Source organism: Archocentrus centrarchus, chromosome 11 (genome assembly GCF_007364275.1).
Source record: "Archocentrus centrarchus isolate MPI-CPG fArcCen1 chromosome 11, fArcCen1, whole genome shotgun sequence".
In the NCBI taxonomy this organism is placed as follows: Eukaryota; Metazoa; Chordata; class Actinopteri; order Cichliformes; family Cichlidae; genus Archocentrus; species Archocentrus centrarchus.
The window spans coordinates 2804991-2822801 of NC_044356.1; the positions used below are offsets into that span (position 1 = coordinate 2804991).

General features: G+C 43.0%; 2 gene segments (V, D, J or C); one reads left to right on the top strand and one right to left on the bottom strand.

The window, feature by feature from the left end:
- Positions 1-15717, top strand: part of LOC115787898 (Ig kappa chain V-III region MOPC 321-like) — a 63284-nt gene extending 47567 nt beyond the window's left edge. Inside the window, 2 exon segments of the V gene segment in view lie at positions 14197-14241; positions 15258-15717. Coding sequence covers positions 14197-14241; positions 15258-15595 — 383 coding nt within the window.
- Positions 11882-12542, bottom strand: LOC115787901 (Ig kappa chain V region 3381-like). The segment is given in 2 exon segments: positions 11882-12401; positions 12481-12542. Coding segments are annotated over 2 exon segments (393 nt in total).
- Positions 15718-17811: the final 2094 nt, after the last annotated feature.

Here is a 17811-nt window from a genome sequence, read left to right on the forward strand (position 1 = left end):
TGGTAAGTACATTTCATGACACAAACACATACACCCACATAATAACACAAAATGGTTGGTTTGTATAACTATTCTTCTTTTATTTTTATTTATTTATTTATTTTTTTTCCCCACACAATCTTTAATTTTGCAGATATTGTCAATATCTTAAGTTTAACAAGTGGCTAACTATTTGGTTTACTTACTTGCACTCTTTCCTGTTTCTTTTTTCTATTTTCTCTCCTTTTTTTTCCCTTTCTTCTTCTTCCTCTTTCCCTTTCTCTTAAAGAAAATTTAAAGGGGTCTGAGTAGTTTCCATACCCACTGTAAAGGCCTGGATGACCTCGAATTTTCTGGTTCAAAATTCTGAGAAAATGGAAGTTATTGTGCTACCTTGGCCTCCAGAAACACTGTGAGAACTCTTGGAGTCATTTTTGACCAGATGATGGTCATTCACATTTTAAGTAAATATGTAAGACTGCTTTTTTGCATTTGCGCAACATCTCTAGACCAGACTACTGTAATTCTTTACCATCAGGGTATCCTAAAATTTCCTTGAAAAGGCTCTTGAATCTGAGGTTTGACTAAAGGTTGAACTCTTCTTTCGAGCACAGACTTTCCCAAGGGAGGCTGAGGAGTGTGATCCCATGATAGTTGGAGCACACCCTTCAGTCCCCCTTCTTGAAGATGGGGACCACCACCCCAGTCTGCCAATTCAGTGGCACCACCCCAGATCTCTACACAACGTTGCAGAGGTGTGTCAACTAAGACAGCCCTACAACATTCAGATTCTTCAGGAACTTAGGGCGACCCTTGTCCACCCCAGGGGCCCTGTCACAAAGTCTCAGTGATGAGCGAGTTGTCCTCTTCATCCCAAGACTCTGCATCGTCTATTTCAGGGAATGTCAACTGGTGGCCCACGGGCCACATCCATCCCGCCAGAGCTTTTCATCCGGCACCCTGAAATAGTACTGCCACATGTACTATATGCCACATTAAATACCCATCTCTGACTAGTCTGAATTATCAACAGCCTCCAAACTCCACTTCCCATTGCCCGTAAATGCCTCCACGTTGCTAGAATAGCATTTTCTGGCTGCACTGAGTAGCTCGCTTTTGTTGGTGGTGATCAGATTGTAATCACAGCTGAAGGTGAGTCTAACCCTGTTTTTTGTAGAAAAATGTTTGGCGATTAAATTTGTCTAACTAAAGGAAGTAAAAGTTGTAACAAGATTTCTGTTCGTTACTGGCTGCCGAGCATACTCCCTAGCCCGGGTCTCTCACACGGGGGACCAGATGGGTGGGTTGCTCGGCAGCTCGGCATGTACCCGCATGCAGTCACAACCCCGCAATATGCGTCCGTCCCTCGGTTGTCACAAACCCTGAGGCTTTGTATCTACCATTGTGCTGCTATTTTGTGCCATTGGGGTTGTACTGTGTGTATCTATGTGGAAATCTTTTAATCAGAGTCTGATATTTGGGCCTTTTTGCCTTCACACAGTGGGTGGAGGACAAACTGAAGATTTTTCTGGCTATGCCACAAAACAAAATATTATTCATTAAAAAGTAGGTAAATTGCTATATTTATATTTGTGAAAAAAGGCACCTCACCATCGCCTGTGAAATGAAATGACTGAACTTTACTATAAGATCCAGATAAAAACCAAAAAATAAAATGGCTCCAGATTTAGAGGGTTTTGGATCTGAACTCTTCATATGTTCCTATATTCATGTAAAAAAAATCCTTTAAAGCACCCTGTGATCCAAAAAAAAAAATAAAATACAAACAAAATAAAATTGAAAAAAATCACAAGACTGAAATACTCGCTCTTGGTTAATGGGAGAAGGCACATTTTCCCTCTGATCTTTTAACACTCGACAGCTCGACAGCTGTCAGGCTGATGCACAAACTGTCCTCCAAAGACTTGTTTGATAGTCGGTTCCTCTCACATGTTTTTTAGCTTCACAGGTGTATGTTGATCCGAACATGGTGAGCACATACATGGCCAATGTCTTCAGTGTGTCATGCTCTTGGGGCCAAGCAACCCAAAAGGCACTCAAACTTTCAGCACCACGGACAGCAGCTTTCACGTCACCAGCAGCCTGGAAGTCACTCAGTTCACTCTGAACAGCCGCCTCATCCAGCGGTATCACCTTACACGTGTTGGTGGAGAATTCTCCAGCTGGGCTGATAGTGAACAGGTCACACATGCATTCAATGATATCCCTGGAAATGGCAAAGTCATCAAATCTGGCAGAGAAATGTTCTCTTAGGCTTCGGGTTTTTCCACCATATCAACCACGGTTTTATAGTAGGGGTCGTCAGATGTAGCTGATGACCCGTGCTCTACATCAACTACATTTGTCCAAGGGCCAGAATTTTTCTCAGCAGACACAGTGAGAGCCAGAAGCGCTCTGTAAATCTAAAACTACAGAGGAAGGAAAAAACCGTGGTTGGACGCTTAAGACGGTGGGTGACAGCAAGGTCATAGAGATCTACTGAAGATATCAGCATGCCAGCTAGACAGAACTACACATCTGTGACCATGGGAAACAAGTCTGCTCTTGTTTGTTTTTCACTTTTAATATTGTTGTTATATTGTTATCATGATTCAGTTTGTGTACTTTATACCACAACATGCGTCTGCTGGTACCAGTATAAAAGGTCTTTACCACTTAGTCCTCCAAAAGCAACTGCAGGGCTGACTGCACATCTGATGGTGACAGTGTCGCTCGGAGCAGTGCTCATGGCTCCAGGCTGAGTCACTGTGACCTGTCCTCTGGACTCTGAGGAGACAGAGACACAAACAGAAAGCAGCTTCATGGTTTTATCAGCTTCATTTCAGAGAGACGGACTTCACCATTTATGGCCACAACAATCTCTTCGGTCTTCTGGGTGCCGGTGGAGCACCACGCCTCCAGGTGTGACACCTCATCCCTGTGTGCAGCGCCACGATGGCCGGTGATCAAACCAATCAGCAGCAAAACACATTTTGGCAAAAATTTTTTTAAAAGTGATTTCAGGGCACAGTTTGTTGCTGTATAACGGAAGTGGAGTCGTTCTTTTACTCACAGCCACCAGACTCCACTGAAAAGTACATAACCTAATACAGCCTCGATTTGATGTTTGTGTAACTGGTTTTTAATACATTCATTTTAAATTAGACTGTGTTAAACACCAGAGTCCACAGCAAGCGTGTCCTCAGAGGGGAAGTTTGTGTTGTGTTTTCAGTGAAGTCTGCTGGGTTTAACAGAAACGTCACAGCTCCAGTAAAACTTTAAAAATCTCTGTGCAGCGAGTAAAGTAAGAAAATGCTGCTGACACTATATACAGACTAACACTCTGATGTTCCTCTATCACCTCAACAACCTGTGACATTCTTCAGATGACAGTTTTCCCACAGGAACAGTGCTGGGAATTCAGAAATTCGATGTCCGAGCAGCTTCACCTACTCTGACTTCACAATCCAAGATGGCAGCAGCATGTGCAAAGAGTAGCAGACCTGTGAGACTTTAACTCTGCACTACTGCTGTTATCAGAGGTCAGAGGTCAGGGGAAATGAAATGCTGGGATACAACCATGAGCTGTGGAAGAGTCGATTTATTGTAAAGACTGTGTGTGTGTGTGTGTGTGTGTGTGTGTGTGTGTGTGTGTGTGTGTGTGTGTGTGTGTGTGTGTGTGTGTGTGTGTGTGTAGCTTTTTTGTTGGCTCTTTGTTTGGTTCCCACCTACTCTACACTCATGTCCACTGCACTTTAACACGGCCAAATTCACAATAAATCTGTTCTCATCAACACATTTTTCTGTTCCTGCAGTCACACAACAGAATATCTGTGAAATACTGAAATAACACAATCAGTAAACTGCAGAGGAAACCTGTTAACACTGCTAACTCCAGCAAGGCTGCTTCACTCTGCAGAGCTGAAATCTGGATTTGTTAAAAACAAAGATTGTGCTGATAATTCTTCTGTTTCTGTCACATGTAAAATGAGTCAGTTAAGCTGCTGACAAAGAGTGCTGTATACCAACCAGCTAAACAGTCTCAAGGCCGAGCAGAACCAAGGTCTGTCCACAAGAAGCACACAGAACCATCCGGTTTGGAGGCCGAGGACAGGAGAACGCTGCTGCTGTCAGGAACCAGGGTTTGTGACAATGACAGATGTTGATAGGGACCAATCATATGATGTCTGTCACAATGCAGGTAATAATGAGACGATATTAGTGGGTTACATTAATATCTGAATGTTACAATATGTCCAGTACTGTGCAAAAGTCCTGATCCACCACTAATTCCTTTACATTTTACTTCCAAGCAGCCAGACATGAGCAACAGTTCTCCAGCTTCCTGAAGGTCTTTCAAAGTTCTTCTTTGGACATTGGCTGCTTTTTCACTCACTGTCAGTCCAGTCCTTGAACCTGACCATTTTCACAGGAATGTTTTAGTTTGTTAAACCTCTGAACTCTGACCTATGACTCATTCAAGAATAAAAAGGCTCCAAACTCAGGATATGAAGCAGTGTTGTGTTGACACATAACGGACGACTGAGCAAAGAACCAGTTTTAAATTAAACATATTTAGGCTCTGTGTTACCAGCAGTCTGTCACAAAAACATGTCATTTGTTCCATTTCTTCAGTTGAATCTATGAAAAATTCCAAAGATAACACAGTTTGAAATATAAAGTTGCATTTTTGCAACAACAAGGTGATTACCAAAGAGCTGTTAGCTGAAAACTTGGCATATCTCAGCATAGTGCAGTGTGTCCTTAAAAAAAAAGCCTGCAGAGACCTGACACAGGACCTGAGAGATGCATCTGGACCTTCAGCCGACCCAGTTACTGTTCACTGAAGCCTCATCAGAAATGCTCTCAGTGGAAGGGCGGCTGTCAGGACGCTGTTCTTAAGAAAGACAAACAGGGAGGAAAGGCTGAGATCTGCCACATCACACATGAACTGGACTGTAAGTCACTGGCAGCAGGTCTTCTACAGTCAGTGTCTACAGCAGGGGTATTCAACTTCAGGCCTCGAGGGCCAGTGTCCTGCAGATTTTAGATGTGTCTCTGCTTCAACACACCTGAGTCAAATATAGAAGTCATTAGCAGGACTCTGGAGAACTTGACTGCATATTGAAGAGGTCATTCAACCATTTGATTCAGGTGTTTTGTATCAGGGACACATCTAAAACCTGCGGGACACCGGCCCTCGAGGCCTGAAGTTGAACACCTGCGGTCTACAGCCATGTGTACAACTTAAAAGCTCTGAGCTTTGAATGTCCTTCAAAAAGACAGAAGAACTATTCATGAAGACTACTCATGTTATCTGTGTGACAGTGAAAGCCTCTGCTGTGGTTTCAAATAATATAATAATGTTGTAGATTGAAGCATGTATAAAAAGTATTGGTGTGAAGAGGAGCTTCAAGACTAAGTGTGTGAGACTCCTCATTTATGTGAACAACTTGTGTGTGTTCTAGTCTCAAAAACACTGTGATATCAAATACTGCACTGAGGTCACACAGGACAAACACAGAGACCAGGAGATGGTTTAAGCTTATTTAAACATTTGTTGCAAACTAAGATGAATATTTCAAAGCAAAGTTATGAATTAGAACATAAAATGTGTTTTGTGAGTTAGTGTTCAGTGAACTGTATCAGTGTATGTGGTATCTTCCAGCTGTAGCAGCAGTTCAGACTCTCTTCAGTGTGACTGAGGGAGGTTTTTGTATGACTGTTTTTCACTGTGTGAACACATCCTGACTGTTGATGCTGTGAAAACTCTGACAGTAATAAACTGCTGCATCTGCAGCCTGGACTCCACTGATGCTCAGGGTGAAGTCAGAGATTGATCCACTGCCTGAAAATCGTTCAGAAATCCCTTCTTGTCTCTGATCAACTGAATAAATAAGCAATTTGGGGGCTTCACCAGTTGTCTGTTTGTACCAGGAGAGATAGGGCTTGGTATTTACTTCATAAAAATAAGTTCCAATATCGCTGTCATCCTCAACTTCCTGACTGGTCCTACATGTGATGGTGACGGTGTCTCCCGGAGCAGCGCTCACTGCTCCAGGCTGAGTCACTGTGACCTGTCCTCTGGACTCTGAGGAGACAGAGACACAAACAGAAATCAGCTTCATGGTTTTATCAGCTTCTTTTCAGAGAGACGGACGTTCATAGAGGAGAGGAGTTTGATTCTCTGGACTTTACCTGTGAAGCAGCAGCAGCAGAGGAGAGTCCAGATGAGGATGCAGGTCAAAGCCATGTTTTTGATGAGGAGGATTTCTGTGGCTTCTGCTGTGATGAAGGACAGCTTATAGTCCTGACAGTGTTCAACTCTCAGGACTATAAAGTCTCCCAGAGGGCTGCAGCATGCTGCTGCTGCTGATGCAAAGTGGCTCTATGGAAATGCTCTGACTGACTGCAGCAGGGACGTGGACGACTCTGATGATGCTGTTTGTCCCTGGATCAATGAGTTCATCACAGGATTCATCAGGAATGGGTCATTATGTATTTTTAATTTTAATATGAATTTATTCACTCTGAACATTTTGTGAAATAAGAGTTTCTTTCTCCACAGCTCAGAGAAAATTAAAAACAGAATAAATGTGTATTAATGTCATTTGTGTCTGTTTGAGTTGATGTTCCTGTGAATCAGCTGTTTTACACACTCAGATGTTTGTGTGCAGTTTGTTGTGTTCAGAGTCAGAGAGCCGTGTCTCTGCACAGTGAGAGGTTTTTGTACGACGCCTCAGTCAGTTTGTATCACTGTGGTACATGTTTGGTGGAGGAACCAGGCTGGATGTTGACTGTAAGTACCTTTGACTTCTATATGAACTCAAATTCAAGATTTCTTCAGCTGAAAAGTGAAAAAATTCAGGCTTCATTTGATGACTTTGGCTGATTATTAATGTAATATTACTGCAGTGACCTTTGCAGACTTCACTGTGATGCAAGAAATATTAAATCTGATGAAGGAAATTCTCATTTTCACAGTCTTAATATTTATTGGAAAATACTGTTATTTATGAAGTTATTTATGGAGTTATTTATGGAGCAAAGTTTAGTTTAAAACATCTGACTCAAATATAGAAAAGTGATAAAATTATACTTTTCTTTGCAATAATAAGCAAAGACCGAGTCTGTAATGATTTTTGTTGGAAACACACGTTGTCCTCAGTGTTCCTCCCAGACTGAAGAATTGAACCACATGTAACATCTTCATTCTAACATGAACATCATCAAATAACTGCAGCTAATTGAAACACACACTGTAAACACTTTGATTAATTTCTGAGGCCTAAAAAGTCTTTGAGGCTTTAAAAAGTTTGTGAGTCGTGAAGTGTGTCTGCTGTCAGCTCAGTAGTGATGCCTGTGTAAATGAGGAGAACATCTCTGATGGAACGTGAAGGAAAAATGCAGCAGATCTAATTAAAGCCTCACACTCGGCTTCGGTGCTTCATTTTAAGTCGTTTAGGTGAAACTAAAGTGAAGCTTTTCTCTGTGGTTGTGAAACCTGTCTGTTTTCATGGTTGGTGAGCTCAGAGGGGGAAGTGAAACACTGAAGACCAGTTTGATCCAGTCTGAGGAAGACCAGCAGAACCAGCTGCAACCAACAGGGTGGAGTTTCTCTTCTCTTTGCATGAACTTTCTTGTCTCTCTGTTTCCTCCTGCAGTGGGTCGAGTCGTCCCCACCCTGACGGTGCTGCCCCCCTCCAGAGAGGAGCTGCAGCAGGGGAAGGCCACGCTCATGTGCCTGGCCAACAAGGGCTTCCCCTCAGACTGGAGTCTGTCCTGGAAGGTGGACGGCAGCAGCAGCAGCAGCAGCAGCAGCAGCTGGGAGGAGAGCAGGAGCCCCAGGGTGCTGCAGAAGGACGGCCTCTACAGCTGGAGCAGCACCCGGAGGCTCCCTGCAGACCAGTGGGAGAAGGTGGGCTCTGTGACCTGTGAGGCCACCCAGGGCTCCCAGGCTCCGCTCTCACACACACTGAGGAGAGACCAGTGTTCCCAGTCCTGAGCTGACTCTGCTACTGGTTTCCCTCTGCCACTGCTCTCTCTCTGCAGGTGTCTCTGTCATCATCTCATCTTTGTTTTGGAATGTTCATCATTTCACTGTTTGACACAATAAAGATTCATTCAAAGAAATTCTGCTTCCTGTGGTCTTTCTAACATCCACACTGAGAAACTTTGACCACAGCTACACTTGTTCTTCACTGACAGCACGACTACATCAGCGTCTGTTCTTCTTTTATTTCCAGCTCCAATCCTACGCTCCAAAATCATTTTCAGCACAACTTCATGAGTTTGTATTTGGAGGATTTTAGCAGCACTGATTATGGCTGCCACACAGAAACTGCAGGTCCCTTCACTCAGGAACCTTCCTGTTGCTGCACGTCTTCAACTAACATCAATACTGCAAGTAACACATGTAAAACAGGATATCGATGCAAATGTGTTCTGAGTAATTATGCAGCACATTAGTCATCAATCACACCTGCTCTCCTCCAGAGAGGAGCTGCACAACTCTGCAGAGTTTTGGTAGAACGTAAGGTAAATCCTTATTTTCCTAAACATCCAAACTCACCAACACACTCAATTATTCACATGTATACAGCGTGCATGAATCCACATGGTACAAACACCAACAACATCCACTCCCACATTACTGAGGAGTCTCGCATACTCGGATCCTCTGAGCTCAGCAGGTTTATTTTCCTAAGTCCTTGAAAAGGGTCCTTCACATCTTCCCTTCACCTCACTAACACTTCCTGCATAGGAAGCAGATTTTAATCCAGTCTGGAGGTTTATCAAACTCTTAAAAGTCTGAAACATATCAGCATATTAGCAAGTTACAGAAGAAGATGGAGACCCAAGCAGGAGCTCACACCATGATCTGCAGCACTTCTCAGAATCAGAATCAGGATCAGAATCAGAACCAGGATCAGAATCAGGATCAGGATCAGAATCAGAATCAGAATCAGAATCAGGATCAGGATCAGGATCAGAATCAGGATCAGAATCAGAATCAGAATCAGAATCAGGATCAGAATCAGAATCAGAATCAGAATCAGAATCAGAATCGCTTAATTGTCAGTATATGTCAAAAATAATGAAATTACAGGTTCTTCTCTTATTGTGCACCATATTGTACAGAATACCTAAAGCAGAATAAATAAAGTATAATACGACATATTAAACACTTTGTACACATATGTTTAAATTATATTTACACAACTGTGGAATTATTATTTACACAGCTGGGAAAATATTAAAAAAATAAATATGCTTATTGGGAGTATGAATATGGATGTGTATGAGTGAAATCAGCATTAGCAGCAGTTTGTTTGGTATTGCAGAGTATAATCAGAATTATTGCACATGATGTAGCAGGGTGAATGACCACATCATCTTCAGTTATTTAATGTCCTGATGGCCAAAGGAAAGAAACTGTTTCTTAGCCTGGATGTGGGGGCTTCCATTGACCTGAATTGTTTGCCAGAAGGCACCTGTTCAAACAGGTGATGCTCTGGGTGGGAGGGATCATTGAGAATGGTCGTGGACCAGCAGTTTTTTTAATGAGAACATCCAGGATGATTGTTTTGAAGGCTGAACTAAAGTCTATGAACAGCAGTCTGACACAGGTCCCAGGTTGTTCCAGGTGGCTCAGCGTCGATTGGAGGGTGAGGGTGATGGTGTCCTCGGTGGAGCGGTTTGCCCTGAAGCCAAACTGATGGGGGTCAAATGCTGTGGGGAGGCAGTCTTTGATGTGGCTTGAGACTAACCTCTCAAAGCATTTCATCACTGATGTGGGCACGATGGGCCTGAAGTTGTTCAGACTGCTGCTCGTGGCTGATGTGAGGCAGGCGGGGATGTGGGCTCGGGTCAGGGACAGCTTGAATAATCTGGTGAAGACATCAGTGAGTTTGCTCAGTTTGGTTCATCATTATTTTTGTGAATCTTCTGATTTCTCAGCATGAATTATGAATTATGGGACGTCATTGGCTCCTTTCCTTTGATGGAGGCCCAGCGTATCCGTGGCTCAAGAAGGTAATGAAGCAGCTTTGAAGCATCTTTATTTTACTTGCCTGCTGTTTGGGCTGCTATGCTGACACTTCCAGGTCACTTCAGCCAGTCAGGTAAACACAGGAGGTCATTTCTGTGACTGTTAGATGGTGAGTCAGGGAGCAGCCATCCTTCACCTGTTCTCTATGTTTCTTTGCCTGCCTGGTTCCACTTCTGCAGTCTCACATAAACATGTTTATATACCTGCTGTTTCCTCTGTGTGTGTGTGTGTGTGTGTGTGTGTGTGTGTGTGTGTGTGTGTGTGTGTGTGTGTGTGTGTGTGTGTGTGTGTGTGTGTGTGTGTGTGAGTGAGTCTGACTGAGGGAGGTTTTTGTATGAGTGTTTTTCACTGTGTGACTGTAAGTTTACCGTGCACCCACTGATGGGTCTGACAGTAATAAACTCCTGCATCTTCAGCCTGAACTCCTGTGATGGTCAGAGTCAACTCAGTGTCAGATCCTCTTCCACTAAAACGATCTGAAACTCCACCCTGGCGACCTGTGGCTTTATAGATCAGGAGTTTAGGAGCTTCTCCAGGTTTCTGAAGGTACCAGTGAAGCCATTTGTAACCATCAAAATTAACACTTGAACTGGATCTACATGTGATGGAGACGGTCTGTCCTGCAGCAACAGGCCGAGCTGCAGCAGACTGAGTCAGGATGTTTTGTCCTGATGAACCTGGAAGAGATGACAAAGAGGAGAAGGTTACTGAGACACGTCCAGCTTGGAGAATGATGATCAGCATCCAAACAGAACAGGATCATTTCTTTAACACGGAGAACCAATGGAAGGAGGTTAGCGCTGCTTGTTTCAGTGTTTCTCCAGAACATCATTGTGGTGACCCTGACTGCATCCTGAAGCAAAGCTTTCACAGAGAGTCTCACCCTGAATGAGGAGCCCCAGGGTGGCCAGCAGCAGAGTCAGTGACATCATCATCATCATGGTGCTCTGAAAGGCCTCTGATCAACGCCGGCCTCTTAACGGCGCGGAGCACAGAGGCAGGAAACACATGCAAACAGAGTCAGTCAGCTGCAGCCGTCCTCAGCTCATCACCACGTTTCCTCCTCACTGCTGGGAGAAACGCTTCGACCTACTTAGATATGAAAATAATAAATAAAATAAAACTATTTTTATGCATCAGGTTAATTTTTTTAATCACTGAGCAGTTTTTAACCTGATAGAAACATTAATTAATATTATTAATTATTAATATTATTAATATTATTTTTAAACATTTTTCCATGTTCCAAAATGAATTTTGTTTTTAATTAAAGTTTTTACATTTTGAAAAATATTCAGTGTACCTGAGATCAAAATCTGTATGCACTACAAATGGTCACACAACAGTTTATTCATTATTAATAATTTTTCCTGGTGGGGTTTCTTCCTCTGTTTTCACAGTGCTATTAAACATTACCTTCTCTTTTTAAACTGTTATATTTACCTCATACACCGTTCTCCCACTTTGGCCTCATTTGAGCTCAAATACAAGAAACATGAAGACAAAATATTTTGAACATATTTAAACTCTTTGAGCTGTGGCTCTGCTTATTTTGGACACAGACAAAAATTAATCTGTCAGCTGTGGACCTTTTTTAGTCTCATTATTAATATGCATTATTACTTTATGAGTCAAGATATCTGTTTTTCATCCATTTCATCAACCAGAGGTCCTCACTGTTTCCTTCCTCTCCTTCCCAAATATCTGGTCCTGCATCTCATCTCAGTTGAAATCACAGCTCTGTTGTTGGTGTTTGTGGTGATGATGAAGACAGAGACAAGAACATCATTTGAGGGAATGAATGAGTGGACTGTTTTACTGGTGATCTTCTCTTCATCTGAGGAAAAGGGAGAAGGCTGATGTTTGATCAGCATCATATCAGTTGGAACATATAAATGATGGATGAAGTGTGTGTTTGCACAGTGTGTGTTCAGTGAACTGTATCAGTGTGTGTGGTATCTTCCAGCTGCAGCAGCAGTTCAGTCTCTGTTCAGTGTGACTGAGGGAGGTTTTTGTATGACTGTTTTTCACTGTGTGAACACAGCCTGACTGTTGATGCTGTGATAACTCTGACAGTAATAAACTCCTGCATCTGCAGCCTGGACTCCACTGATGGTCAGAGTGAAGTCTAACCCATTTCCTGCTCCACTTCCACTGAATCTGGAGGAGATTCCTGAAAATCTGTCTGAAGTTAAGTAGATCAGAGCTTTAGGAGCTTCTCCAGTTTTCTGGTGGTACCAGAACAGGTGGTATTTTGGAGCAGAGTACTCAGCTACTTTAGTACTGGCCCTACAGTTAATAGTTACAGTCTGACTGAGCTGCACTGATTTGGCTGTTGGCTGAGTCAAGACAACATCTTGTCCGACAGACCCTGAGGACAGAGAAGAAGAAACACTGGACATGAGATGGTGAATCTCAGCTTCACATGACAGAAAAATGATTTTCCTCACCCTGAGTGAAGCAGAGGAGAGTCCAGATGAGGACGCAGGTCAAAGCCATGTTTTTGATGAGGAGGATTTCTGTGGCTTCTGCTGTGATGAAGGACAGCTGTCAGTGAGCCAGTCTTCAACTCTCAGGACTATAAAGTCTCCCAGAGGGCTGCAGCATGCTGCTGCTGATGCAAAGTGGCTCTATGGAAATGCTCTGACTGACTGTAGCAGGGTGTGTTTGAGAAGTACCTCCTGTCTCCACTCTCTTCATTATCCACCTGCTGAAACCACAATGTGCAGGAGATGAACTACACAACGAGCGTCTTACTTCACCGCAGTGCGTCCTTACCCTGTTATTCTCTGCAGGTCATGTCAGCGAGAACAGCCTGTGAAAATACGCCTTCATTAGAGAGGCTGGAATTTTAAAGATGAGGGACCGTAAAGGTGTCAGTGCTGTGATGAAACTTGTAGACACATTTTTGTGGTGAGCCTTGTCACATGTGTATTTGTAGGAATCACATGTGTATTTGTAGGAATCTCCCTTTGAGGGCGAGAATATTTCAGTGAATCATGAAAACACAATTTCCAAAGTTTGCAGCAGAAATTTAACATTGTGGTAAATTTACTTCTGATTGAGAGACAGGACACATGTTCAAACACACAGTCAGTCAGCTGGAGCGCTCCTCAGCACATCACCACGTTCCTCCTCACTCATCCAACTACTTGCTTCTTTTTTAATAGAAACTGTGACACGTGTCAAACTCAAGGCCCGCGGGCCAGATCCAGCCCACAAGGTAATTTAATATGGCCATGATTAATGGCCTGCTGGTGAATAGTACTGCCACATCTTATACTACAAATCCCACTATGTGCTGCAACTATTATATTTTCACTTATGCTCCAGTATTCCCAGCCTGTGTGCTAAGTTCTCAGTAAGTTTTATAGTTTCCAGTTTCCCTTGTGTATCTCATATTTCACCTTTTTCATCAGCCAGAATATAACAACTTGTCTTTTCTTAGCTCTGATTGAGCATCTGCATTTGGTTCCTAATCTCCACTACACTTAGAACAGCTTCCTCTATAAAAGGACAGAAGCTTTTGGACCTCTCTACAGGTCTGTGGTTCTGACATCACACATCACAAAGAGAAACTCATCCTGGACCAGCTGCAGCCCATGGTCAGCTTACTGTTAGACCCCCCCTCCAGGTCACCTACCAGCCTTTAACACCATCAGACTGACTTTACTGGGTGGTAAGCTGACAGCATTGACTGAAAGACCACAGTTTGTGCTCCTGGAGCACTGTGTGTGTGTGTGCGTGTGTGTGTGTGTGTGTGTGTGTGTGTGTGTGTTGGACAGTGTGGTCAGCAACACCTGGACCCTGCGGGGGGGCCGTCCTATCTCCCTTTCCCTTCACCTTCTACATCACAGACTGAGGAGGAATGTGTCATAGCTTGAAAAAATTGACTCTTATGGATTTGTTGATTCTGAATCATTTTTGAAATGAGGAGGATTTCCTTATCAGCAGCTCAGGTGTAATCCAAATTATAACCAATTATATAAAATATACAATAAATATAGAAAAACATCATTGTTATTGTTCTCCCTCTGATTTAATGTTCTGTGAATCAGCTGTTTTACACACTCAGATGTTTGTGTGCAGTTTGTTGTGTTCAGAGTCAGAGAGCCGTGTCTCTGCACAGTGAGAGGTTTTTGTACGACGCCTCAGTCAGTTTGTACCACTGTGGTACACGTTCGGTGCAGGAACCAGGCTGGATGTTGGAAGTAAGTAAAAACTTTTACATGTATTTTCTAATTTCATAAATATTACTTTGCTTTAACATCCCAGTTCTTCACTGGAAGCTGAAAAGTGATTCTGAAGTCTAAAACTTAAATGTGAATATTTTCCACCAATTTAAATGTAAAATAGAAATGGCCAAATGAAACATCATACTGTAAATAAGTAACGTATTCATTAACCAAAACATTAGATCAAATTTAATGACTGAAACTTGAGGACTTTAACATCGCTCAGGGTGTGTCGGTCAGAGAGCCGTGTCTCTGAGACGACTCAGTCAGTTTGTGGTGGACGTTCGGTGCAGGAACCAGGCTGGATGTTGGAAGTTAGTTTTTACTCACATGTTAAATAATTACCTTCATATTTCTGTAATTATCTATAAGATATCAGTTTCCACTGAACTAAACTCCAGTCCGAATTGATGTTCAAATGCATTAGAGGACCTTTCTTGTCCTTTAAAATATTTGAATATTTAGTCTTTAAATCAGCCGCTGAGTTAGAACTGTTCAGGTCAGAGGGACCGGAGGTCGTTTCTTATTGATCATTAAATCTGAGATGTTTTAAAATGTTTGTCTTTTAACCACAAATGGAAATAATTCCAACAGTTTTCTGAGAACATTTGCTTGTTTAAATCAGTGACTTTATATTTGCTCACTGGACGTGTTTGGTTAGTAATGAGCTTCACAGTGGTCTGATTGACCTTTGCCCTTAAAAAACACAATTGATGATGTTTGTATGAATATAACAGGACTTTCATTTGAACTGAAGTCACATCTTTGTTTTAATTTTCTAGTGCAGTTTGTTGAGTTTCAGGTCTGTGAGGACTGTGTGTGCAGATGTGCATGAGAGGTTTCTTTAAGAGAAGTGAAACTGTGTGAGTGACGGAGCAGAAAACATCTGTCAGAAACTCCTTAAAGGAGGAAATCTGCTCTCCCACAGTGAAGGTGTCACTGTGTGCTGTGCTGCGTGCTCCCTGTCCTCTAAGCTGATTGGTGTCTCCTAGGTGATGCCCCTCCCACCCTGACGGTGCTGCCCCCCTCCAGAGAGGAGCTGCAGCAGGGGAAGGCCACGCTCATGTGCCTGGCCAACAAGGGCTTCCCCTCAGACTGGAGTCTGTCCTGGAAGGTGGACGGCAGCAGCAGCAGCAGCAGCAGCAGCAGCTGGGAGGAGAGCAGGAGCCCCGGGGTGCTGCAGAAGGACGGCCTCTACAGCTGGAGCAGCACCCTGAGGCTCCCTGCAGACCAGTGGGAGAAGGTGGGCTCTGTGACCTGTGAGGCCACCCAGGGCTCCCAGGCTCCAGTCTCACACACACTGAGGAGAGACCAGTGTTCCCAGTCCTGAGCTGACTCTGCTACTGGTTTCCCTCTGCCACTGCTCTCTCTCTGCAGGTGTCTCTGTCATCATCTCATCTTTGTTTTGGAATGTTCATCATTTCACTGTTTGACACAATAAAGATTCATTCAAAGAAATTCTGCTTCCTGTGGTCTTTCTAACATCCACACTGAGAAACTTTGACCACAGCTACACTTGTTCTTCACTGACAGCACGACTACATCAGCGTCTGTTCTTCTTTTATTTCCAGCTCCAATCCTACGCTCCAAAATCATTTTCAGCACAACTTCATGAGTTTGTATTTGGAGGATTTTAGCAGCACTGATTATGGCTGCCACACAGAAACTGCAGGTCCCTTCACTCAGGAACCTTCCTGTTGCTGCACGTCTTTGCTCACTTCTCTCCTGAAATATTACATTTCTCTCAAACACGATCACTCCTCCTCTGATTCGAGCTGAGTTGCAGTAAATGTGGAGGCACACATACTGAACATGTCCTAACAGTCTGGAGGAAACCACAGACACTCAGTGTTGATGTGTCTTTGCCCACTCTGACCACACAAACACAGCCAGCCTGTCAGGACTGAAATCTGCTGCACACACTTTCAGTTATTAAAAATGATCAGCTCTTCACAGCTGGGAGCACGGCTGTCCTCAGCACATCAGCAGCTTTGCATCTCACTGTTTACAATAATCTCCATCAGTATAAAGTAAAGTCCAGTCTTCTAAAGATTCAGTGCATTAAATCTAATAAATATAAAGTTTGATTAAATGATAGCTGTCCTGTATTATTTTGTACACTCATTCATTAGAACTTAATAAAGCAATCCTTAAAGTGATCAGCACTTTGTATTTTATCGTCTTTTCTGCTCTGCGGTTTAAATATTGTGCTTTTGGATCCAGCAGCCTGTAATTATCTGTAACATGCAGCGCCATTTACATTTTGATTACAATCTCACCTGTGTGCACACAACAGCTGCTTTATGGCTCGGTGATGATCTCTCTGCCAGGAAAGAATAATTCTGATTTTTGCAGAAACATTAATGACAGCAGTTTTGGGGACGCTGATCGCTGCAGCCACCGTTTCTCCCGGACACGGAGCAGCTGTTTCCTGCTCTTTAACGTGGACTGCGAGGCCGTTAGACACGCGTCTCCGTGACTCTCACGTTAAGCCGTTACTTTGTGTCTCCTCGCTTCAGCTGCCGGGAGCAAACATGTCCGCAGACCGGCAGCTGCGTGAAGCTGACACCCCATCCACGTGAAAAATTACAACAAATAGATTGAGCGGTTAGTGCCCCGTTTGTGCTGTTTGTGCCGTTAAAGGTATTGTTTGTGCTACTTTCGTTTCTGAGATATGAATTATAATTTTGGCCGATGATGTCATCATCCCCCCGTCTCGCTCCAAAACAAACCACGGTGGTCTCCTTTTTTAGTGCTGGTTTGTGCCATTAAAACTGTCCTTTGTGCTGCTTTCTTATTCCTTTTTTATTTAGTTTATTGATGGTGGGCAAGGAAATTGGTGCATTACCGTCATCGACTGGTACGGAGTGTGGACCAGAATGTGTCTCAAGGGTTATGTGTTAATTTTGGATAACAAAATGCTGTCTGATAAATTTTCATCTCATCAGGCATGGCTATTTTTTTTTATCTATTTTTTTACCTGTTTGCTGCAGAATCTGCCGAAAATAACAGTCATAGTCTTAATGGATAGGATTATTAAGTCCTTTTTATTCAAAAAAGTGCAGTTATTTTAAAACATTTTCAAGTGATAACAGAACAGTTGCACAAGTTATAAACATTACATCATAGTGGTCGCAGACAAGAGCGTAGGAATGAGCTTACTATTGGGGGGACACATATCGGAAACCCGACAGATCGATAAATACTCTGAGCAAAGCATACAAAAATGCTATATTGATCACGTGTCTATCGCAATACATATTGCTATTGAATTATTGCCCAGCCCTAAGATGTATACATTACATCTCATACGCTGTCAGCTCTGTTAAAAGCATCACCTGACCCTTACAGTCAAAGTAAGGCTCTCCTCTTCCTGTCTCCTTTGCTGCTCCTAAACATACAAAATGTTTTCAGAGATGAGGCGCAGCTCCTGAACCTAAAGGTGGCTCATTTTATACTCAATGAGAAAAAAATCCACTTATTGGTCACTATGGAGCAGCATTTCACCAACTCTACTGAGGTGTTTTACTGCACCTGGCAACCTAA